The following is a 25110-nucleotide window of genomic DNA, read 5'->3' on the forward strand; positions in this document are numbered from 1 at the left end:
GAGTTTTTAATTGTGTGAGAAGTCTGTGTATTTTGTATTTTAGTTCCCTATGGCATTACAAGAAGTACAAATAATACATGAGAATTCAGAGACGGAGAAAGTATCACTTTAGGCTGGGGACAATCAGGGAAGAGGGAAGGCTTCATGGAGGAGGTGACATTTGCACCAGGCAAACATGCGAATAACAGACTATTCTAGATAAAGGGGACACAGGGGGAATGGCAGAGGCAGGGGGACATCACATCTGTAGGAAAAGGCGTGTGATCCCAGCCTGGAAAAAGCTAGGTGTGAGACCACAGGGAAGCTGGTTGGGGGTCCTGCTGTGAGCCAGGAATTCCAGGCAAAGGAGGTTAGATGTTGCTCCTTAGGCATGCATGCCTCAGGTCTCAGCAGGAAACAGAGGCCACACTCAGAAGGGGTGACTGAGGCAAACTTACTAGCTGCAAAGGGAGGAAGGGGGCGGTGGGGAGGTTGAGCGACCTGAAACTGGCAAGAGCAGGGGAGAGCTGAGCACCCCTAGGCCTAGAGGGGACGGGGGAAGGCATAGTTAAATTTTTTTTTTAATGTTTATTTATTTTTGACAGAGAGAGAGAGAGAAAGAGAGAGAGAGAGAGAGAGACAGGGCATGAGCGGGGGAGGGGCAGAGAGGGAGACACAGAATCCAAAGCAGGCTCCAGGCTCCGAGCTGTCAGCACAGAGCCTGACGTGGGGTTCGAACTCACAGACCGCGAGATCATGACCTGAGCTGAAGTCGGATGCTCAACCGACTGAGCCACCCAGGCGCCCCAGGGGAAGGCATAGTTACCAGAATGCTGGTGAGAACAGCAATAGGAGAAGGCCACCTGCAAGGCTTTGCATGGCATCCGCTGGGCTCCCCCGTGCATTTGTGGTCAGTTGACAGATTGTTTGGGGGATGCTGGTCTTAGGTGGCCTCATTCATATGTCTTGGAGTTGCTGCTGGTAGTCGGTCGGGCCGTGTGTCTTCAGCAGGTTTGTCTGTGCTCTTTTCAACATGCAAGCGGGTCCAAAAAGAGCAAAGAGAAGGCAGACCCTACCATGCATGTGTTTTTCAGGTTTCTGTCCACATCTCATTGACCAAAGCAAATCAGAGCTAGGCCAGATGCGCCTGCAGCCTGTCTGGGAGGTTCCTGAAGCGCATCCCAACCTCACTATGCTACTCATTACAGCCTTCTTTATCCCCTAGTCTGAGGGAAAGCATGGCATGCAAGCCGGGGAAAAAGAGAGCCCAGTGAGCAGTCCAAGGTCACCCTCCGGTGACCTGAGCAGGGTAGAGCAGGGTGGAGAATGTGCCTGCAGGAGCCAACAGACATATCTGGCTCCGTGGGGAGCTACAAAAGGCTTTGAACGGGGAGCCCCGCCAACTGTGCTCCAGTGTCACTGGGCCGACTGCAGGCCTGAGTACAGAGGGGAGAGGCCTCTTGCAAAAGGTCTGGAGAGAGAGGCTGAAGATGTGGATGAGGACCATGGTGGAGGGCGGAAACACAAAGGTCTTGAACTCTGCTGCCTCCAGATAGATGAGCTCTTCCCCTACAGCCGTTTCTCACTCCAGTCTGTTTTTGAGAGGTTATCTCTTCTCTAATCAGCAAAGTGATTTTCCTATTTGTGGACTTGTCTCCCCAGATTTGAACCTGTGTTTTCAGGAGCTGGGGTGACCGGATGGGACGTCCTCGAGAATGTTCTGGACTCTGAACAAGAATCCTCTGGCCTGCAGAGCTCGTTGTTTGCCCTTGTCCAATGCCTTTGTAGCTCCAGCACTGAAGAGGAGACCGCCAAGAGAGAGGGAAGCGCCTGGCCATGCTGTGCTCAGAGCACGTCAGGCAGTCCGCCCTCCCCACGTCCAGGCACTCACCCCTGCAGCCTGTGACCCTAAGCAAGCACTACCGCACTTTAGAAATTGACCGCCCCGGACCCGAGACCCCAGTGAGTGCTCTGCACTTCGTTCTTGCTGCCAGACTCAACACAAAGGGAGTTTCCCCCCTAAGTTTCCAAAGTGATTTCCAGAAGCAGAGATGAATGGAAATTTTCAGTTATAGGAAAGGACGAATTGCCAATAGAGTTATTTTCTCCACTGTTTCCTCTGGGTATACTGGAAAAGCCTTTTGAGACCATTAGAGTTTACACACAGTCAAGCCATAATTGACAAGTTATGTGGCTTACTGGAATCTTGACATCTGAGTTGTTTAATTAACAGAAAGCATTTAAGTACACAGTGGGCGGCTACAAATCGTGGAGAAAAGCCGTTGAGTATTTTGTGAGGTCTGAATCACAAAGCATTTGTTTTAACCTGCAATGGCACCATGTTGGATGATTTTGTTTTAAAATACATCTTTAAAAAGTTCTGTTTTCTTAACCTCAGAAACCAATGGCATACATTAGAAAAATTTAGCACGCTAGTATGCTGTACCTGCAAAGATTTCAGATGGGTATCCATAATGGTCAAAGTCCCAAACTAGGGCTCCTTTCCCGGCCCTCTCTGTGACTTTAAACTTAACCTTTCACTGACTCGGTTCCATGTCTGTGACACAGTGACACTCACTAGTCAAGGCCTTTGATGGTTGGCACTTTAGAAACGCTGTGGAACCCCTTCCGTGCGTGTCCAGGGTAACTGCACGCAGCAACAGCAGGTTAACCATGTGAAAGTTGGTCTGTGTACTGGGGCCATGGAGTTCAGGGCACCTGCTGATCTATGAACTATCTAAATGTGTACATTATCTAGAGCCGAGTCTTAGGTTAGCAGCTTATCTTTCTCAGTTTTGAATCATGAGGATTTGAGCACATGTTACATCTTCTCCTTAGACTCTAAGCTCCTGGAGGGCAAGGAGGGAGGAGGGGTTTGTCAGTCCTGCAGCCTGTTGCTTGGAATAGATGCCTTGTGCATGATTGGCTCTGAGACTCATCGTAATATTGAAGAAAATGGCGACTCGTGACATCCTTACTTTTTATGACATTAATAGGATTGGTTAAAAGTATGTAAAGGCAATCCTTGAAACAAAAGAGCCGAATGAGCACTAAGTCTTTAAAAAAAAAAAAAAAAGTACCTTTTACAAAGGGAGCAAAAATAGTATTCGGGAGAGTTTGAGGAACTGAGAAATGCCAAACAAGCAAAAACCACCTATGATCTCATCATCTCAGCACAAGTATTTTCATTTTTGCTGTTTGCATTTGGTCCTTGTCCAGACATGTATGCGATCTCAGCTAGAGTTGTAATTTTCCATCCTTTTTTCAAATTTGTCATTGTACCACAAGCTTACACCTATATTGTTGATTAGTCCTCCTAATGATCACTTTTAATGGATGCTTGAGTCACAGATCACAATGAGATGTGATTAGGCACAAACTCTGTTCATCGCCTGACCACTATAAGCCTCTCCTTTGACTAGTGGACCGCAGGTGACATTTGGGGTTCCTAAGGATTGGTGTCATTTCAGAGCAGCGTTCAGGAATCCCTGAAAAGCCTGGGTATTTCCATTTCCCCCAGTGCACAGACACCTTCAGGAATGACTTCAAGTCCCCTTGGGGATAGCTTGGAAGAAGATCTACAGTACCCATGGCATTGTTGTGGGGTCCTTTCTAAGAATTTGGGGAACAAGCTGTGATTCTCAGTTGTGAAAACTCAAGCCAGATTTCTATTCTATAGATCAAGCCATGCTTTGGTAGGCCGGACAGCTACTTAATTCTTAGGGCCAGCCACTACCAAAGATTTCCTGTAAGTAAAAAAATCCGATTGCTCTTCTGGGATCCTATCATCTCATTGAAGTCAGGAAGCCCATATCCGTGGCAGCATTTCCTATCATCATCTTTGTCCTACAGAAAACAGCCATCTGGTGGCACCCAAGGTTGTGGGGCTCCCTCACTAATGCATTTCTCAATGCTTTAGTGAAGGGAATATCCCTTGGGCCCTTTCAAGGGGAGGAAAGATGCACAGGTTACACATGACAAATTGCCCCATTATTCCTACCTCCTTAAGCCTTTGGGATCGTTTCTGCCCATTATTCCATAGAAATTCTATCAACTCACGTCATTGTTGTGCACAGGGGTCAGCCAACCAACTTAGTAAACAGACCACTTCCAGCTGCTCAAACTAATACATTTGTCTCTGCTTGCTTTTGCTGTATAACAAAACTTAGGGCTTATGTTTATCATTTATGTATTTATGATTCTGTAGATTAGCAACTTAGGCTGGGCTCGGCTGGGGCAACTCATTTCTGCTTTCCATGGCATCAGCTGGGCTCCCTTGTGCATTTGTGGTCAGTTGACAGATTATTTGGAGGATGCTGGTCTTAGGTGACCTCGTTCACATGACTTGGAGTTGGTGCTGGCTGTCGGTTGGGCCGTGTGTCTTCAGCAGATTTGTCTGTGCTCTTTCAACATGGAAGCGAGTCCAAAAGGAGCAAAGAGAGGGCAGACCCCAATGTGCAAGTGCTTTTTAGGTTTCCGTCTGTATCACACTTGCTAACATCTCATTGGCCAAAAGCAAGCGAAATAGCTAAGCCAAAATCAGTGTGGAAGGAATTACACGAGGGCCTGATACACAAAATGGCATGATTCCCTGGGGCTACTGCTGAAACAATCTATGGTAGCATTAAGTCCAAAAACCTATGGAAAGTGTATTATATCAGGGCTACCTAAGTTTGGCCCCAACCCAATGTTGTATTGTGTTCTCCTTGATCTGATACCCTTAGAATCCATCTCTACCTATATTGGGTTTCTTCTAGCATGAATTTAACAAAACCTTGTGATTCTTTTGGAGTAAAGCCTTTTCCTCCAGAGCCAGACTCCTTCCTTCTGTCCCTGAATATGCTGGGATCTGACTCTAGATAAAAGCCTGAAGGCCATGGGCATTGGGAGCAGTGGGGTTTTAAAAGATTAGGGATCCCCATGCAAAGGCACCTGCCTCAGACGTGCTTACTACAGGTTTTCAAGCAAAGGAAGGCTGGTATTATCAAATAGGAAATGAGACGCTTCGTCCACTATCAAGAGAAGCTCAGTGACACTTGGGGGGAGGGGGAGTTCCAGATTTTCAGCTTCATCCAAGCCCACCCAAAGGTTCCTGTTCCTCGTGTCAGAGTCGATTCCTCCTAAATGACCACCTCCACTCTCGCATATGAGACGTGGCCCATCTGTGAATGTTTCGTTTGGGTCTGATTTTCTAAACATGTCTGTCCAATAACTATAAGGAATAAGAGATATTTTTAGGGCAGCCTTAGAAGCCCTCTGATTCCTTAGAGATGATTTGAGCTGAAAGCTTGTTGTTTATTTCCATCCTGCAAGCACCATAGTGCAGTCGGAAGCAGCCAGCTCACCTTGCATTCCTCAGAATCATCTTTACCAGCGTTAGGCAGCAGTTAATGTGTCTCCAAAACCCTGCCTCCTGCTGGCACTCCAACCCAGCGAGAATTGAGGATAATTTAATGAATCATAACACCATCGCATGCCATAGATTACCCGCTCCCACTTTCCATTGGCAAAGAGTTCAGCTCTGAGTTCAAAGCAAATAAATCTCAGAATCTTGTTTTTGAGAGCCTGTTCCCTAAGATGATTCCCAGTATCAGGTCCTCTATCAGCCAGGGTCCAGGCAGGAAAGTGCAGTGGGTTTAATATTGGGAATTGGTAATAAAGATATAGGAAGACAGAAAGAGCACAAAGTAGATACCAAAGAAACCCAAATCTTGGAACTGCCAACAACAGCTAACTTTCTGCTTTCCGCCACCACAGAAGTGACAAATGCAGGAACTGGAAATAGGAAGGAATTCTTTGCCTCTGATATTCCGGTCCCCTGGGGTTTCCCGTCTCTTGGAACTTCACAGGAAGCCAGCTGGCAGGGGAAGCTGGTGACTGAGGTTTGCTGAATCCCTGCCCCAACCTGGCAGAACAGAATAGAGGAAGGTAGGCTTGGAACTGAGAACAGGAGGTAAACAACCAACCAGTTCCTGAATCAAAACTTATCTGGATAAATGGAGATACATTCCCTGAGAGAGGAAAATACAGAGACGATGGATTCCAGTTAGATTGTAGCACAAGGAACTTTCTTAAACTTTGTGGCATTTGACCATGTAACAAGGGCCTATTATATATTTATTGATTAATTGGACAAGAAAGTAGCAATTGGGAACGGCTCTGGCCACGAGCATAGGACAAAAATCAATCTATTTTTAAATGCATTTCATAGAACTTGTATCAGTTGCATCACTTGGTTTGAATTGAAAGAACACCTGAAGGGGTGCCTGGGTGGCTCAGTCAGTTAAGCGTCCGACTTCGTCTCAGGTCATGATCTCGCGGTCCGTGAGTTCAAGCCCCGCGTTGGGCTCTGTGCTGACAGCTCAGAGCCTGGAGCCTGTTTCGGATTCTGTGTCTCCCTCTCTCTGACCCTCCCCTGTTCATGCTCTGTCTCTCTCTGTCTCAAAAACAAATAAACATTAAAAAAAATTAAAAAAAAAAAGAAAAGAAAACCTGAAGCAAATGGGCTTAAATTAAAAACAAAACAAAGCAAAAAAACCCAGAATGCATTGGCTTATACAACCAAGCAGCCAAAGGTACAGGTGGGCACAGGGGTCTGATGATGCCAGCAGGATCCAGATTCTCTCCACCATCTCTTCCTCCGCTTCCTTTTTGCTGACTCCGTTGTCAAACATGACTCTGTATTCTCAACAGCAGGCTCTTCTTAGGGGAAATAACTCCAAGAACAAGTTTCCTGCTCAGTTCCGTTTGTCCTGTAAAAATAGAACTCCACGGTAAAACAGAACAGCTCAAGAAGTAGAGAGGAAGCAACTCATGCCAAGTATTAGGAGTTGCACACATCAAGCAGAAATATAATTGGCCTGAATATATATATATGTATATAATTTTTATTCAGGCTGCTGGTCAAATCAGGCAGCTTCCCAGTGTCTCAATTCCCCTTGCTTTAAAAGTCAGCAGATGAGGGGCGACTGGGTGGCTCAGTCGGTTGGGCGTCCGACTTCAGCTCAGGCCACGATCTCACGGTCCGTGGGTTCGAGCCCTGCGTCGGGCTCTGGGCTGATGGCTCAGAGCCTGGGGGCCTGTTTCCGATTCTGTGTCTCCCTCTCTCTCTGCCCCTCCCCCATTCATGCTCTGTCTCTCTCTGTCCCCAAAATAAATAAACGTTAAAAAAAATAAATAAAAAAAAAAAGTCAGCAGATGAAACGCTCAACTTATAGGTAATTTAAAGTTTAAATCAAAACAAAACTTAAGGAGGCCTTTTCAGTCATAACATTAAAAATGCTTTTTTTGGGGCGCCTGGGTGGCGCAGTTGGTTAAGCGTCCGACTTCAGCCAGGTCACGATCTCGCGGTCCGTGAGTTCGAGCCCCGCGTCAGGCTCTGGGCTGATGGCTCAGAGCCTGGAGCCTGTTTCCGATTCTGTGTCTCCCTCTCTCTCTGCGCCTCCCCCGTTCATGCTCTGTCTCTCTCTATCCCAAAAATAAATAAACGTTGAAAAAAAAAATTTAAAAAAAATGCTTTTTTTGTTTTTTGTTTTTTTAGAGAGAGAGAGACAGAGAGGGAAAGAGACAGAGTGTTAAGCAGGCTCCTCACTGGGCCCCGATGCAGGGCTCAGTCTCACGCCCCTGAAATCATGACCTGAGCTGAAATCAGGAGTCAGATCCTTAACCGCCTGAGCCACCCAGGTGCCCCAACAAATGCTTTTTAACCATAATACATATTGCTCCAAAGTATGTTGTTAAATTGGTAGACTCATAAACTGTTAGTGGTCACGTATCAATATGATTTTTTTGGAGGGTGATTTGTCTGTAGATTACAGGCCATACTGCATACCATTTATTCAAGTAAGTGTACTTTTATAAATCTATAAATCTGAAATAATCCAAAAGATAGAAAAAGCCAGAGACATGGAGACATTCACTGCCAATATAAATGTACAATTAAAAAAAAAAAAAGCTTTACCATAACATTGAATGAAAATCACAAGGTACAGGAGCACCTGGGTGGCTCAGTCAGTTAAGCGTCTCCAGCTCAGGTCACAGCTCAGGTCACAATCGTGCAGTTCATGGGTTCGAGCTGCATCTGGCTCTGTGCTGACAGCGGAGAGCCTGCTTGAGATTCTGTCTCCCTCTCTCTCTGCCCCTGCCCCCTTGCTCGCTATCTCTCTCTCAAAATAAACAAATTTAGAAAAAAAAATTAAAAAGAAAATATCAAAGTACAAAACCCTATCCTCAGTTACTCAAGTTAAAAAAAGTGAACTCAAAAACTATGCTTGGATATGTAGCAAGAACCATGTCAAGGTTTATACTTTCACCCAAAAATACCATTCCAAGGATTTTTCTAAAGGAAATCCATAGACTGAAGCAAAACGTGTTTTTATATTAAAAAAAATGTATTAATTACAGTATTATCTACATGGCCCCAAAGTGGAAATAACCTGTCAAACAAAGTGGAAGTGAGTTAGTCATAGGAATTTTATTTGTTTTGCAGAATACTATCTATCATAAAATGACAGTTAAAAAGATTATATGGAAAAATAATTGTTATGATATAATTTTAAGTTGAAAAAATAATTTCAAAAAATGTATTAAGCACCTACCCAGCCTGAGCCCATCATTATGTCACTCAATTTACGTCTGTTATCTCTTCATGCTTAACAATGTGATAGGTAAGAAGGGCGTTCTCCTCATGGTTCACATGAGAAAATTGAGACAAATTTCCTTAATAATTTTCCCAAGTTCACACAGTCAGTAGAACCAGGACTCAAACCTAAGCTCACTAACAGGACAGCCATTTCTCATTATCTAACATGCTAGACAAGCCTGGACACTTAAGGATAATTAGTAAAGTAAAGAGAGAGAAAGAGAGAGAGAGAGAGAAACTGCAACAATGATGTGGGTGGTCACAATAACGGTTTTCTTTCTATTGCAATGCCAAGTCCAAGTAGATAAATAAATAACAAATAAATAAGAAAAAAATGTGAGAATATGGTGCCTGGGGGACTCAGTTGGGTAAGCGTCCAACTTCAGCTCAGGTCATGATCTCACGGGTCGTGGGTTCGAGCCCCACATCAGGCTCTGTGCTGACAGCTCGGAGCCTGGAGCCGGCTTCGGATTCTGTGTCTCCCTCTCTCTCTGCCCTTCCTTGCTCTCACTCTGTCTCTCTCTCTCTCAGAAAAATAAACATTAAAAACAAAATTTAAAAAAAAGTGCGAATAAAACAAAAGGCTGGAGAGAAGCCTACCAAAATATTAATGGGGCTTTGTTGAAGTAGTGGACTTGGGTGTAATTTCCCTCTTTTCTCTATTTTATAAGATTCTTTGGTAACGCACAGCACTGTTGCAAAGCATTATTTTACATGTTCACTTTGCGAGCACATACACAAAAATTGGAAAAATAGAATATTAGCATTCATATTAATATATATACATATATTTGTATATATTCTGATACGGAAACCAGAGCTCTAGAAAGCTTATTGATGACTGAAACACTGTAATATCCAGCAATAGCATAGCGGTGGTCCTTCTGACAGTGTAAGTGCTATTAGGAAATGAATGTCTGTCATTTCTTTCAGAAATTTTGAGTATTACTATGATTTCGCTTGTATGTGGAATTCAAACAAAACAGAACAAATGAACAAACGGGACAAAACAGAAACAGACTCTCAGATGCAGAGAACAAACTGGTAACTGCCAGAGAGGAAGGGCGGGGAAAGCGAACTGAGTGAGGGGGAGTAAGGGGTATAAACTTCCAGTTATAAATAAGTCTCAGCATCACAGCATAGGGAATGTTGTCAATAATATTGTAATAATTTTGTGTGGTGGCAGATGGTTGCTGATCACGGTGATCAGTTTCATAACGTGCATAAATATCAAATCACGATGTTGTACACCTGAAACTAATGAATATTATGTATCACCCAGACGGTCTCTGCCAATGTGATGAGATTATGGTCAGTTTTTATTTTCTTTAGAGTCTTGAAAGATTTTAAAAAATACATTTAGGGGCACCTGGGTGGCTCCGTCGGTTGAACGTCCGACTCTTGATTTCGGCTCAGGTCACAATCTTGCGGTTTGTGGGTTTGAGACCAGTGCCAGGCTCTGTGCTGATGGGACTCTGTCTCCCCCTCTCTGTCCCTCCCCTGCTTGCTCTCTAGCTCTCTCAAAATAAATAAAAATTTAAAATAAAAATTAAAAAAAACACCCAACAGGGGCGCCTGGGTGGCTCAGTCGGTTAAGCGTCCAACTTCGGCTCAGGTCACGATCTCACGGTCCATCAGTTCGAGCCCTGCGTTGGGCTCTGTGCTGACTGCTCAGAGCCTGGAGCCTGTTTCAGATTCTGTGTCTCCCTCTCTCTCTGCCCCTCCCCCGTTCATGCTCTGTCTCTCTCTGTCTCAAAAATAAATAAACGTTAAAAAAATTTTAATAAAAAAATTTTTTAAAAATTTAAAAAAATTTTAAAAAACACCCAGCATCTTTAACCCGAAAAAAAAAAAATAAACTCAGTTTTTTAATTTAGATTTTAAAAAGATTTTTTAAAAATACTTTGAAAGTTTCGAATTTCAGTGTCTAATTGCAAAATCCAAAGGCCCCACGAATGCCAAATATAATGGTATTTTTGGCAAAAGTTTTATATGCACAGCCCACGTCTTTTCCCTTATGTCATGTGCAAACTTTCACCCGTGTTTTAAAGAGACTCTAAACAGAAACTAAAAGGAAAGTTTACTAAGAGAAGGTGTGCAGGTCACCAGCATCCTGCCCTGCTTAATTAAGTGTCGAATCAGCCTTGCACACAGCACATGACTGGGCTGTGACCGTGCATGTGACACGAATGTGGCAGATGAGCCCCTCTCATCTCCTCCACATAGTCCTCTGGGGAGTTGACCTCAGAAACCACCCTCCTGAAGCAGGCAATTCAAGGGTGGGGAGCAAGAGGGGTCTTTCCAAAACACAAAAATTTTTTGAGTGTTCTAAAAATGAAGATAAGGAAAGCACAGGGGGGACTAGATGCTGGAATGTAACATTTGGAAGCTGTTTGGGGAAATGCCAGCCGACAGACTCCATCTATAACCGCCGCCTCCCCGCCCGCTCCCGCCCCCGCCCTGACAAGAGGCAAAATGAAAAGTTCAAGCCCAGGTTGGCAGAGCTCCACTTTTCTGAGTATTCACCAGTGGGACCGGGGAGCTACTGGATCACCCCAACAGCATCCCCTCCCTTTCAGAGCTGTTTGGGGTAAGGCAGCTGGTCTAGTCCCTGGGATCTAACCGATTCTAGGCTGGGGCTAAGACCCCCAGTCAGCACTGTGGGAGATGTGAGGGCTACAAAGTCTTTATTAGATACCCTGCACTTTAAGGGATTTTTAGAGAGCTGGATAAATCCACACGGGAAACCACACATGGGGAAAGCTGTCGAAGAAGCAAGGCCACATACAGTTAAGTGTCTGATGAAAGGAAACAAACCATAAGACTCCAAGGAATTCAGGGTGGGTGGGGGCCCCCCGCGGGAGGGAGAAGCAAAGGGAAGGACAAATGTCCTACTCCTGGAAGATTTTTAGTGATGGGTAGGGAGTAAGTAGAGCAGTAATGGGGGCAGGACTGATACTCAAAAACTTCACCAACCTACCCAGCAGTGGCACTGGCCAGTCAGAACCGACACTGGTCCAAAGGCTGGAGAAGCTTCCTGGGAGCTCCTTGCTGAGCCAAGAGTTACCCGTTTGGTTGTTAAGTGGGGACAAAGGGGGATTTCTGGAGGTCCTGGAGAAGCAGCAAGTCTCAGGAGATGGCCAGGATGGTGGGGGGGGGGGGCACTCTGCCTGCTTGGGACAAGGACTATTTTCTATCTAGTTCTGTCCAAGACAAAGGTGCAACCATACCAACATCTGCTGGAAATCAGCCCTGAACGAGGGCAGAAAGTACAAGCATATTTAAAACTTGCTTTTGCGTATGGTATTTCATTGGATCTGCCTCTCTGTCAGTCTATCTACCTGTCTAACTAGCCATCTGTCCATCTGTTTCTCTGTCCATGTACTTATCTTTCTGTCTGTCTGTCTGTCCACGAGAGACCAAAACCATAGGCAAAGGAACAGAGATGGGTATGAAGGTGGCCTTCATTCATCATTCATTCAGTTCTTTGGTCATTCTTCTCACAAACTCCATGCTCCTGGGTGTTGACAGTGGGGCACTGAGCTGAGGAGTCAGTCTGTCCAGAGTTGGAATGGTCACATGGGAATGGGGCCTTGCGCAACAAGCCCTGCAGGTCAGAAACTGCAAGTGGCAACAAGAAGAAACAAATGACACCTAATCTGAGTATGGATCAGAGTCAGGTGTCAGGGAAAAAAGGACATCAGAAATTCAGTCACAGTGTTTTGTCAGGAACTGATGGCCATCAGGCATGGCAGACAGGTTTAAGAAGGAAACGGGGCGCCTGCGTGGCTCGCTTGGCTGGGCACCTGACTCTAAATTTCAGCTCAGCTCATGATCTCAGGGTCATGAGACTGAACCCTGTCTGGCTCTGTGCTGAACAGGGAGCCTGCTTAAGATGCTCTCTCTCTCCCTCTGCCCTGTCCCTGGCTCTCTCTCTCTCTGTCTTTCTCTCTCTCTTTCTCTCCCTCCCAAATAAATAAATAAATAAATAAGAAAAGAGGAAACCAATGAAGCCCAACCCACTGCACTCAACAGTAGTTACATCATCGTTTTCATTTCTGTGGCACGTTAAACTTTGCAGAGCATTGTCAAATGGCTAGCTGAGCGTTACTGACAACTAGTAAAGGAAATAATGCCAACAGTCTCATTTTACTGATCAGGCAGATCAGGTTTAAAGAAGTAAAGTAACTTGCCCAATGTACCCATTTCTTTCTAAGTAGAGATACCAGTTTGGTAGCTCAAGGAGATGCTGTAAACATAGAATATCTTGATTTTTATCACAGCACATACAAAGAGCTGCATTTATATGTGTGTATACAATATGGTTGGGAGAAGAAGTCAGACTGACAAAGCATCTATTAAAAAATTGTCCTTTTTGTTTGTTTACTTCTCTTCTATCAGCGACTTGCATATGAACATAGAAGATGAACCTGTAATATCTGAAGACTAATAAAGCAGGGAGAATAGTCAGCTAGGTAAGTGAGTGTTTTCTAATTTAAAATCCCACATTGGATCTACTGGGTGGCTCAGTTGGTTAAGCATCTGACTTTGGCTCAGGACATGACCTCGCAGCTCATGAGTTTGAGCTGCGAGTTGGGCTCTGTGCTGACAGCTTGGAGTGTGGAGCCTGCTTCAGATTCTGTGTCTCCCCCTCTCTCTGCCCCTCCCCTGCTCTCATTCTGTCTCTCTCTCAAAAGTAAGCATTAAAAAAATTAATAAAAATTTAAAAATTAAATAATTTAAGATTGACAGAGTCAAGACCAAGGAGATAGAGTGTAAAGTGTTTGCTTCTAGGTGTGTGAACACCAAAAACAGAAGAAGCCTGGTTTGTCAGTAGTGAATATGAAAAAGTTGTAGGGACTTAATATAAAATGATGAGTGACATCATACTCGTAAACTACAAATCTGTCATAACTACAAATGCAGGCCAAATTGAAATCTAGTTGCTAAAAAGCTAAGAGCTTTAGCATATCTGATAGTAGGATATTGTTAGGAACTGGGAACAGATAGTTTTGCTGTAACTTGTACATCTGAACCAGCCTGCATCTAGAGTATTTTGTCCTATTCTAGGCCCTACTTATTAACTGGGACATTGATAAATGGGAATAGACCTGGAGTGAGGAACCCAGCTCCATTGGTGGAATTTCCTTTAGGTCTCAAAGCACTTTTACACTTTAAGAAGCTCCTTAGGAGCTACTGATTGACTCAACCAGGTCAATATATACTAAGACTTGGGAGAAAGGGCCACTTTTAGGGAAGTCAGGTCCAGGACTATCCTTGGAAGATGCAGTCACAGGAAAACCAATGTAGATTAGGAATACCTAAAGGAGTTGGGTGTATTTCTCCTGGAGAAGAATTATTAAGGGAAGACGTGAAAGCCACGTTCAATGGGTACAAGTTCCACTGAAGTAGAGTTTGGCTCAGAACTGGCGAGAACTCAACAACAGCTAGAGCTACTCCTCAAAGGTTCACCTCCTGGTTCTTGGAAGTATTCACACATCCTGGGACTACCATTTTCCAGGATGCTCTACAAGGTATTCTTCCCTTGGGAGGTAAACTTATAAGGTCTCCTTCTTATCTGAAGACCCCATAACATTTCCAACCAGTCACTCAACTTCTTTTAGGTCAGAAGACTGTGGAGCAGTGGTGGTAGGAAATGGATTTGAACTCTACCCCATCTACGATGCGTGTGGCTCTGGAGTGGAACTTTACTTACGTTTCACAGCGATACCAGAGACAGGAATCTTTCATTCTGATCATGACTCTCAAGATCTTATCCTCAAACGAACAAACTTTCCTCTGCCAACTGAAACAAGTCCTCAAGATATTCTAATAATAGATCATCAAACAAGTCAGGTTTCCACACTTCACTGGTACAGTTCCCTGAGAACGATGTCAACTTGCCATATTCCTTTCTCAGTACTATTATCTTTTCCCCGAAACTGTTCTTAAACCCAAACATCCTGTCTTCAATGCTTTTTGTATCTAAGTAAACAGAGTGAGGCTAATCACACAGGATGAGAAACTAGGTAAAGGGTAGCAAAGATCTGCCTTTTACCTGGTGGCCAATGCCAGGATTAGAGAAGAGCCAATGTGAAATTCTGGGCTTGGTTTTAAGGCAATAACTAGGAGTCATACCGCCTCAGAGAATTGGATCCAGGCAGGATCCGTCACTATAGGCAAAGTAAGTGGTTGCATCTGGGTGTATTAAGAGGGATACTGGGAGGACCCCACCTTTCCCCCTGTATGAACACCACCTGCATTTCTCCTCAACACTCACTTTGATAGAGAGTTTCCTTTAGGCCTCAAAGCACTTTTACACTTTAAGAAGCTCCTTAGGAGCTACTGATTGACTCAACCAGGTCAATATATACTAAGACTTGGGAGAAAGGGCCGTTTTTAGGGAAGTCGGGTCCAAGGCTATCCTTGGAAGATGCAGTCATGGGAAAACCACACTTTTTCATTTATTTTACCACCAGTTTAGGAGCACTATACTAGGCACTGGGGATACAGAGATCGTAAAACAACTTCTCTGTCCACAAGGGGCTTATAGATCAAAGGAGCGCTCGCTCCAACCTTTGACATAGTTATATTCTGTATAAAAAGAACAGATGTCACAAGATGACTGAAATGGGAAAAGCAGCTGGGGTATGTGTGGTTGGACAACCCATGGCGGGACCTTTACCCGGGTGATGATGCCAACCCTTTAGTGACTGGAGGAGTGGCTAGAAACCACTAATTTGGTCAATGGAAAGCACTACACCCAAGGAGGAAGACAGTGATCCTGGAAGGACTGGAGAGATGTCAAACAGAATCTCTCAGTCAAGTGGTGGGGCCATGAATTTTTCTGTAGTTTTTTTGTTGTTGTTTTCAGGCAATCATTTCCATAAGTATGGAGTCCCCCTGGGCAATACTGGTAGGGCTGAAGAGCTAGAATTCCTCAGTGACTTTCTTTTGGAGCCTCAGACAGAGGCTCCAGATAAGAGCAGCAGCATGCTGTAAAAGCAGACTTTTACCCAAAACACTGGAGGATAATTAAACACTGTCCGTCAGTAACAATGGCTTCCTTCTGCAGAGATAACACAACCATGAGGGATGCATAGCAGAATATCATGGGGAAAGGGGGAAATAGGGGGTAATTTCATATAATTTCCCAGTTGAGTTTATATGACCTTTTCCAACCTGACTTGAGACCTATAGATGCAGGCTTGAGTTGAAGCCAGCTCTGCCACTGACCAGCTAGGTAACCATGGACAGGTCACTCGTTCTCTGACCCTCGGTCTCCTCACATGTGAAATCAGCAGTCTTACCCAGCAGCATTATTGAGAGGATTAAGGATAACATAGCAATGTACCCACCCCAGTTAGTATGTAGCCAAATAGCCAAAGCTTAATGGATGATTAGCCACTAGTAGAATAATTTGTCTTAAAAACTGTATTGTGGGACAACAGAGTCAGCTCAGCCAGCCTTCACGCAGAAGTGAAAATCCTGGGATTTTCAGGAAATAATGCTCTTAACAGAAAGTGCCCTGTGTCATGAGGTACCCCAGCTTAAACTGGGGGCAAATATTTCATGAAATCTTAATTGCTACAAATAGGACATTGGGATGCGGAGGTGGAGAGAAGTTGCTATTTCCAAGTCACCAGATTTCTTTTTCTAGAAAGAAACTTTAAAATTTACCTTTCAGATTGATGATTCCATGAGGGGAAAAAAAACCCTTAATAATTAGTTTTAATCACATAAATATTCAACCAAGATCCTAACTGGAATGGGGAAGGTTGAGACCATATGTTCTTTCATTCATTCATTCATTCATTCATTCACTCATTTAACAAATATTTATCCGTCACCTGCTGCATCCACAGAAGGCATTGAACATAAACACACTGACTATGTGAAAACGTTGTCTTTGCTGTAGTACAACTGTGACCCCTGGATTTTCTGGGGGTCTGGGAAGCAAGGCTTCATTAACGGCAGTAAGATGGGGACTGAGGGGGAAAACATTTCCTATGAGGCAAGGGTACAAGTTTTGGAGGGCCCAGTTTAGTATTTTACTTTTCTGCATTGTTATTTGTCTCTATTATTCTCACATCTCCTTCAGTAAAATTATGTTGTGTGTTACAGTCTGTTCTCTGTTGTGGGGAACTACAAAATGCACCGCCATTGGGGCCCCAGATAGTTGGCCGAAGTAAGCGTCCCTTGGGAATTACCAGAAATCCTTGAGGAGGAGAAACCAGAGACCAGCTTTCTTGCAGTCACAGGAGAGGATAAAGCTCAGAGTGATTGGGGCATTAATTAGAAGTGTGACCCTTTAAAGGCTGACTATCTCCGTGGCACATTTGTCCTTGTGGTTGTCTTGAATGATTACTGCGCACACTTCCGTGATACCAGGCCACTGGGCACATTTCCAGATCTGAAACCAGAACAACTCACTCTCCACTGACTCAAGTAATATTAAAATATTAGTTTGTTGATATTGATATTATTTTATTAATATTAATATTATTAAATGCAAGTTATTGGGGTGCCTTGGTGGCTCAGTCATGAGGCATCTGACTTCAGCTCAGGTCACAATCTCACAGTTCGTGAGCTCGAGCCCCACATCGGGCTCTGTGCTGACAGCTCAGAATCTGGAGCCTGCTTTGGATTCTGTGTCTCCCTCTCTCTCTCTCCACCCTCCCCTGCTCGTGCTCTGTCTCTCTCTCCCTCTCTCTCTCAAAAATAAGTAAACATTTCAAAAAAATTTTTAAATGCAAATTATTTCACATGCTGGGATACAAGTGTCCTGAGCTAGCTGAGCTGAATGGACTGGAGATTGTCAACCCAAGCCTATTTCCTTCCGTCCCTCTCTTTCCCTTCCATACCTACCATCCATGGGTCTCTTCCATCCATGCTTCTCTTGGGACCTGGTGCCCGAGTGAAAGTAAAGAAGTGGACACAGAAAGAAGTCTGTTGTGCTAACCCTGTGTGGGCTGTTCTGCATAAATTATCTCATTTAATCCCTTAGGGCAATTTGGCATGATAGGTAGGATTATCCTCATTTTTCTGATGAGAAACAAAAGCTGAAAATCCTATGTCCCAAGTAACGTAACTGGTAAGTAGGGAAGAGCCCGGGGCCCACGTGCATGTTTAGCTACCTCCAAATTTTTTTTTACACAAACCACAAAGGAAAATGTATTTTAGAGCGAGTCTAAGCCAAACACAATGAAGAAGTAAAATGTCCTGGGAGAAATGCTTACCACTTCCAAGCGCATATACGTGGTTATCGCTCAGAGACACTCACCTCCGGTTGTAACAGAATCTGAGCTCCGGGGACTCAGGTTCAAGACACTTCCCCTTACTCAGACAACGGTCACAAAGGGAAAAAAAAGTGGCAAACGGCAGTTTCAGGCAGATCACCAGCAAAATGGGCTAGAGGAGTGAAGGGACCGCATCTCTCTGTCCCAGGCACTCAAGCAGGTGCCTGGAAGGTTGATACAAATCCTTTGTTTCAAGCACAGGTTGTTCTACACGTGTAGCCCGAAGAGTTGCGGCTGAAAACCTATCCTACATGCCAAGCAAAACCACGTTTGTGTGTAAACGTCCCACAGTTTGATCATTCACAGCCCTCCCTCTCGGAACACACTGCCACACGGCCTTTGCAGGCCCGTAACCATCTGTGGATGCGCACAAACGCACGGACCCCACTCTGAGAAGCACCCCATATCGCCTCATGTTCATTTACAACAGCCTTACCCTGGTTGCTTCTGAGCTGCCTATTAATTGCAGGTTGTATTTTCCTCTTTCGCTTTTTGCCTTTTTTCGTCCTTTTTTTCTTTTTCTGTTCTAACTCAAGCAACCCAGGGTCTGCTTAAAGCAATCTTCAGTTACTACAGACGTTCTGAAGGAAAGAAGGGAGGTGAAGAGAGCTAGATGATATTTTCTTTCCAGTGATTGGTATAGAACTGAGCACGGCCGTTACTTTCCATCTCGAAGATGAAATTTGCATGTGGAGGCTGGAGGCTAGGACCCTGATATTTGCATGTCTCTCCCCCTGCCTCCCCTTTTCCTAGCCTGCACCCGCAGCGTTAGAGGAACCATATAACCAGTGGGAAGGAGGAAGACAGAGCAGAGTACCAGCTCATGGTAAGCGTCCAAAGTGGCCTTTCTGCAGTCCTATCGTACAATTAGATTTAAAAGTCAAAGCAGATACCCCCATACCACCCAGTATATCTCTCCTTTGCCATCTCTGTTTTGTGGTCACACACTTTTCTACCACAGGGTGATGATACCATGATGACCCTCAAGGGGTTTCTATGCTGACTTCCCAGAAACAGGTTAGGGGGAGAGCGTTACTTCTCTTTTGCTTCCCCTCCCCAAAGGTCCCTTCTGTGCACCTCAGACTTGCTCTTCAACCCGTCCTTCTTTTGAGAGAAATTCGTTCATTGTTCCTCGTTCACCCCATTCTGACCTCAGTGGCTAAAACACACAAAACCCAGAGCTAATCCCTCAGTCAAGTACAGAAATAGTCTGCTGCAGATGCCGAAACTCCATTTGTACCTGGATGTTTTCCCCCTCAGGATTCTTTCTGGAGAAAAAGAATTAGAGAAGCCCATACACAGAGGGCAGAGCATAGAACAGAAACCTCAGAGCCTGCCAGCTTCCATTGTTCCTACTGTCGCCATGAGCCACCTGGGGCTGGAGGGAGAGTCTAGCATAGGAAAGACAGCAGCTTGTCGAAGCTTTGGTAAAGGATCTCTTGGGCGATCTGGAAGTGTGTAGAAAGCTCTGTAGTTACTAGGAATATGAAGATATCAGTCCCTGGCAAACAGTAGGTGCTTAATATCTATGGTCAATAATTGAACGGTTGCATGAATGAATGGGCAAAGGGAAAAAAAGAAGACATGAGGGAGGCTGGGTAGAGATAACCCTCGCCTTACTTTCTTCCTAGCATCTATTTATTTATTTGTATTTATTTTTAATTTTTTTAATGTTTATTTATTTTTGAGAGAGGCAGAGACAGAATGCGAGTGGGTTAGGGGCAGAGAGAGAGGGAGACACAGAATCCGAAGCAGGCTCCAGGCTCCTAGCTGTCAGCACAGAGCCCGACGCAGGCCCTGAACTCACGAGGTGCGAGCTGGATGCTCAACCAACTGAGCCACCCAGGCACCCCTCTAGGATCTTTTTAGAGTTATTTCCATTTTTTCCAGCTGATCCAGGATGGTGCAGACACCATCTCCAGGCTGAAGGCTTCTGGGTCGGTTCATCTTTCCAGCCTCAGTGCTGGCTAGACTTAGGCACACATTTCCGCACCTCCCAGGCAAAGGCTCAAGATAAAGCAAGCCTCATTGGCAAGATGAAAAAGGAAAAGGGGAGGGGAGAAGTCTGCATTCTCTTCCTTCTGTTTCAGTTTGCTGGTGCTCATGTGCAAATTAAATTCATGTCCCTGTTTTCCACAATGATGAATCATACTTAATATCACTGAGGCACCCTGATGGTGAAATCTGCTGATGGTAGATTTGTGACAGTGTAAAGGGAAACTCCACGTTTCATAATATCTAGAGAATATGCCTTCAAAGCAAACCCTTACTCTTGTCTCTCTTCCTAAAACCAGAGCTACTCAGACTTTAATGTGCACATGCACCACTGGGGGGGGGGGGGGCTTTTTTATATCATTAGTGAAGTATACTTGACATACAATATTATATTACTTTCAGGGGTACCACACGGTGGTTTGACATTTGTATATGTTGCAAATGATCTCCTTCCTTAGCGTAGTTACCATCTGTCACCATCCAAAGTTGATACAGTGTTATTAACTCTATGCCCCAGGCTATACATTATAGCCCCAAGACTTACAAATTTTATAACTGGAAGTTTGTACTGTTTGATCCACTTCACCCATTTTGCCCCACCAAAACCCCCCTCCGTCTGACACCATGCAACCTGTTCTCTGTGTCTGTGAGTCTGAGTTTGGTTTGGTTTTGCTTATTTTGTTTTCAAAATTACATATAAAAGTGAAATCATGTGGAATTTGTCTTTCTATGTCTGACTTATGACTACATCTCTCCATGTTGTCCCAAATGACAAGATTTCATTCTTTTTATGGCTGAGTAATATTCGTGGGGGGGGGGGGGGTGTACATATGCACCTTCTTTATCCATTCATCTATCTACGGACCCTTACATTGTTTCCGTATCTTGGCCATTGTAAATAATGCTGCAATGAACATAAGGGGGCACATATCTTTTTGAATTAGTGTTTCTGCTTTCTTCAGATAGATACCCAGAAGTGGAATTGCTGGGTCATATGGTAGCTCTATTTTTAATTTTTTTGAGGAAATTCAATATTGCTTTCCATAGGCGCTGCAACGATTTACCCACCAACAGTGTAGGAGGGTTCCTTTTTCTCCACATCCTCACCAACCCTTGTTATTTCTTGTATTTTTTATTTTAGCCATTCTGATAGATGTAAAACGATATCACATTGTGGTTTTGATTTGCATTTCCCCGATGTTGAGCATCTTTTCATGTGCCTGCTGGCCATCTGTATGTCTGCTTTGGAAAAATGCCTACTCAGATGCTCTGCCTTTTTTTTTTTTTTTTTTTAAATCAGGTTGTGTGGGTTTTTGCTATTGATTTGTATGAGTTCTTTATATACTTTAGATATCAAACTCTTATTGGATATACGTTAACCAAATATTTTCTCCCATTCAGTAGGTTGCCTTTTTGTTTTATTGATCGTTTCCCTCAACGTACAGGAGCTTTTTAGTTTGATGCAGTTACATTTGTTTATTTTTGCTTTTTTTGTCTTCCCATTGGAGTCAGATCCAAAAAAAAAAAAAAATCAGTAAGATCAATGTCATGGAGCTTACAGCCTAAGTTTTCCAGTTTCATTCTTTTGAATGTAGCTGTTTAGTTTTCCCAACACTATTTATTGAAGAGACTTTTCCTAGTGTATATTCTTGCCTCCTTTGTCATAAATTAATTGCCATACGTGCATGGGCTTACATCTGGGTTCTCTATTCTGTTCCATTGATCTATGTGTCTGTTCTCATGCCAGTACCACACTGTGTTGATTATTATAGCTTTGTAGTATAGTTTGAAATCCAGGAGTGTGATACCTCTGACTGTGTTGTTCTTTCTCAATATTGATTTGGCTATTCAGGGTTTTTTTGTGGTTCCACACATATTTTGGAATCATTCCTTCTAGTTCTGGGAAAAATGATATCAGACTTTTGATAGGGATTGCATTCAATCTGTCAGTTGCTTTGGGTAGTATGGACGTTTTCACAGTATTAATTCTTCCAGTCTGTGACCGTGGAATATCTTTCCGTTAGTGTCTTCCTCAACTTCGTTCAAGACCGTCTTCTAGTTTTCAGCGTACAAGCCTTTCACGTCCTTGGTTAAATTGAGTCCTAGATATTTTAATCTTTTTGACGCAATTTTGAGATTGTTTTCTTGATTTCTCTTTTATTTTGTTGTTAGCGTATAGAAACACAATAATTTTTATTATTAATTTTGTATTCTGCAACTTTACTGAACTCATCTTACTAGTTCTGACATTTTTGTTGTTGTTGTTAGAGTCTCTAGGCTTTTCTATATATAGCATCATGTCGTCTGCAAATAGTGACAGTTTTACTTCTTCCTTTCCAATTTGGATGCCTTTTATTTCTTTTTGTTGCCTAACTGATGTATCTAGAACTTCCAATACTATGCTGAATAAAAGTGAGGATGGCAGGCATCCTTGTCTTGTTCCTGATCTTAGAGGAAAAGCTTTCAGCTTTTCACTATTGAGATGATGCTACCTGTGGGTTTGTCATATAAAGCCTTTATTATGTTGAGCTACCAACAAAAAACATTTGTTGAATGTTTTTAATCCTAAATGGATGTTGAATTTTGCCAAGTACACTTTCTGCATCTACTAAGATTACCATAGGATTTTTATATTTGATTTTGTTAATGTGGTGTATCATGTCCATTGGTTTGCAAATGCTGAAACATCCTTGCATCCCTGGAGTAAATCCCACTTGATCATGGTGTAGAATCCTTTTAATGTATTGTTGAATTCTGTTTGCTTGTATTTTGTTGAGGATTTTGCACCTATGTTCATCAGCTGTCTTGTAATTTTCTTTCTTTTTTATTTTTTGTGGTGGCCTTGTCTGTTTTTGATGTCAGGGCAATGCTGGCCTCATAAAATGAGTTTAAGAGCATTCCCTCCTCTGAAGTTTTTTGGATGATTTTGAGAAGGGTAGGTATTAAATGTTCTTTGAATATTTGGTAGAATTCACCAGTGAAGCCGTCTTGTCCTGGACTTTTGTGTGATCACTGATTAATCTCCTTTCTAGTAATCAGTCTCTTCAAATTTTCTACTTCTTCCTAATTCAGTCTTGAAAGATTGTATGTTTCTAGGAATTTCTCCCTTCTAGGCTGTCCAATGTGTTGATGTATAATTGTTCATAGAAGTCTATTGTAATCCTTTGTACGTCTGTGGTATCAGTTGTAACTCCTTTTTCATTTCTGATTTTATCTGAGCCCTCTCTCTCTCTTCTCTTGGTTAGTCTAGCTAAAGACTTTTGTCAGGTTTATCTTTTCAAAGCACCAGCTCTTAATTTGCTGATCTTTTCTATTATCTTTTTAGTCTCTATTGCATTGATTTCCACTCTGATCTTTACTAGTCCCTTCCTTCTACTAACTTTGGATTTCATTTGTTCTTCTTTTTCTAGTTCCTTTAACTATAAAGTTAGATTGTTGGTTTGAGATTTTTCTTGTTTCTTGAGATAAGCCTGTATTGCAGTGAACTTCCCTCTTAGAAACTCTTTTGCTGTATCCCATAGATTTTAGTATGTCATTTTTCTGTTTTCATTTATCTCTGGGTATTTTTTAATTTCTCCTTTGATTTCTCCAATGCTTGTTCATTAGTATGTTGTTTAATCTCCTTGTATTTGTGACTTTTCCAGTTTTCTTCTTGTAATTGATTTCTAGTTTCAAATCATTGTGGTCAGAAAAGATGCTTGATATGATTTCAATCGTCTGGAATCTATTGAGATTTGTTTTGTTTTGCTGAACAGGTCATCGATCCTGGAGATGGTACTGTGTGTACTTAAGAATGTGAACTCTGCTGCTTTTGGATGGAATGTTCTTGATCCCTCCCTGTTGTATGTCCCCACACTGGGGATGGTATTTTTTCGCCAAGATCATATTCTGTCCCTCCATCCATTTTGAAGTTGTCCTTTTATCCTTTGTTGTGGGGAGAAGTCACCTAGTTTTCACACCATTTTCAGAGGTAAAAGAGGGGAGCACAGGATCTTCCTATGCAGCCATCTTGAAACCCTCCTTCTCTAAGAGCTTGTTAAAATGCAGTTCCTGATTCAGTAGGTCTTGGGTGGGACCCAGGATTCCACACTTCTAACAATTTGTCTGGTGATGCCAAAGCTACCCTAAGGGGAACCAGACTTTGAGTAGCAAGGACCTAGAGTTTAAGTCCTAGATCATTGCTCTGTCTTCCAGCTTCAATACTTATCAAGCCATCTCCACACCCATGCACCTGCTGGACACTCTGGACATCATCAACGACTTGCGGAGCCCCAGATACGGCATGATCTTCAAACCTGTGTGGCTTTGTACATCTCTCTGCCCTTCACCCCTCTTCACTGGATGAGCTCCTTCATGTCTCAGCTCACATGTAACATCTTCCATGGAACCCTCCCAATTCCCCAACCTCTCAGGCATTCAGGTCCTCTCTCCTCTGTGCTCATCACACATAATATGCTATTTACATTTCCTGGTCTGTACCCTAAGGTTGCTCAGGTTATGCCCCACACAAGTGTCCTTAACCAAGGAGGCAAGAGGAGGCTGAAGTCCATTCTGTTCTCCACTTGTTATTCCTGAGCACTGGCACAGAGCTGCCCCCACCAGGAGGAAGGGGTGACTTTTTCCAAATCACATAAAGGCGCCATAGGGGCTGATTGTCTTTTCTACCAGGCGCAGGATCTCATTCATGTTTCCATTTCTATCTCCTAGCCCAGTGCCTGTCACTGTACTGTATTGAGTGAAATGTTTGTTGAGAGATGAGAGAAAGAAATGAAGAGCTACTACAGAGAGGAATGTGCAGACGGTAATTTCATTTGGTTCTAATGGTAAATCAACTAAACTATGAGCAACAGATCTGGGGTTTGTGGGCACCTGGGTGGCTCAGTCCATTAAGCATCTAATTTGGCTCAGGTCATGATCTCACAATTCGTGAGTTCGGGTCCCACATCAGGTGAGCTTGAGGCCCGCATTGGGTGAGCTCAAGGCCCGTATCAGGTGAAACACAAGCCCTGCTTTGGGTGAGCCCCGCTTCTCTCTCTCTCTCTCTCTCTCTCTCTCTCTCTCCCTCTCCCTCTCCCTCTCCCTCTCCCTCTCCCTCTCCCTCTCCCTCTCTCCCCCACCTCTCTCTCTGTCTGCCCCTCATAAGATTCTCTCTCACTCTCTGCCCCTCACTCACTTGCTCCCTCCCTCCCTCCCCCC

General features: G+C 43.6%; 1 protein-coding gene across 4 annotated transcripts in view; it reads left to right on the top strand.

The window, feature by feature from the left end:
• Nucleotides 1-25110, top strand: part of PDCD1LG2 (programmed cell death 1 ligand 2) — a 111490-nt gene that overhangs the window by 64460 nt on the left and 21920 nt on the right. For 2 of the 4 annotated variants that reach the window (XM_040449494.1, XM_040449496.1), the window contains exon 7: nucleotides 1642-4790. In XM_040449494.1, the coding sequence (XP_040305428.1) occupies nucleotides 1642-1647 (6 nt within the window). In that variant the 3' untranslated portion in view covers nucleotides 1648-4790. Of the gene's footprint in view, nucleotides 1-1641; nucleotides 4791-13021; nucleotides 13096-25110 lie in introns of those variants that run through there. The other 2 variants (XM_040449497.1, XM_040449495.1) reach the window with 1 other exon arrangement.

The sequence above is a fragment of the Herpailurus yagouaroundi genome, unplaced genomic scaffold (genome assembly GCF_014898765.1).
Source record: "Herpailurus yagouaroundi ecotype Mexico unplaced genomic scaffold, PumYag 199, whole genome shotgun sequence".
Taxonomy (NCBI): domain Eukaryota; kingdom Metazoa; phylum Chordata; class Mammalia; order Carnivora; family Felidae; genus Herpailurus; species Herpailurus yagouaroundi.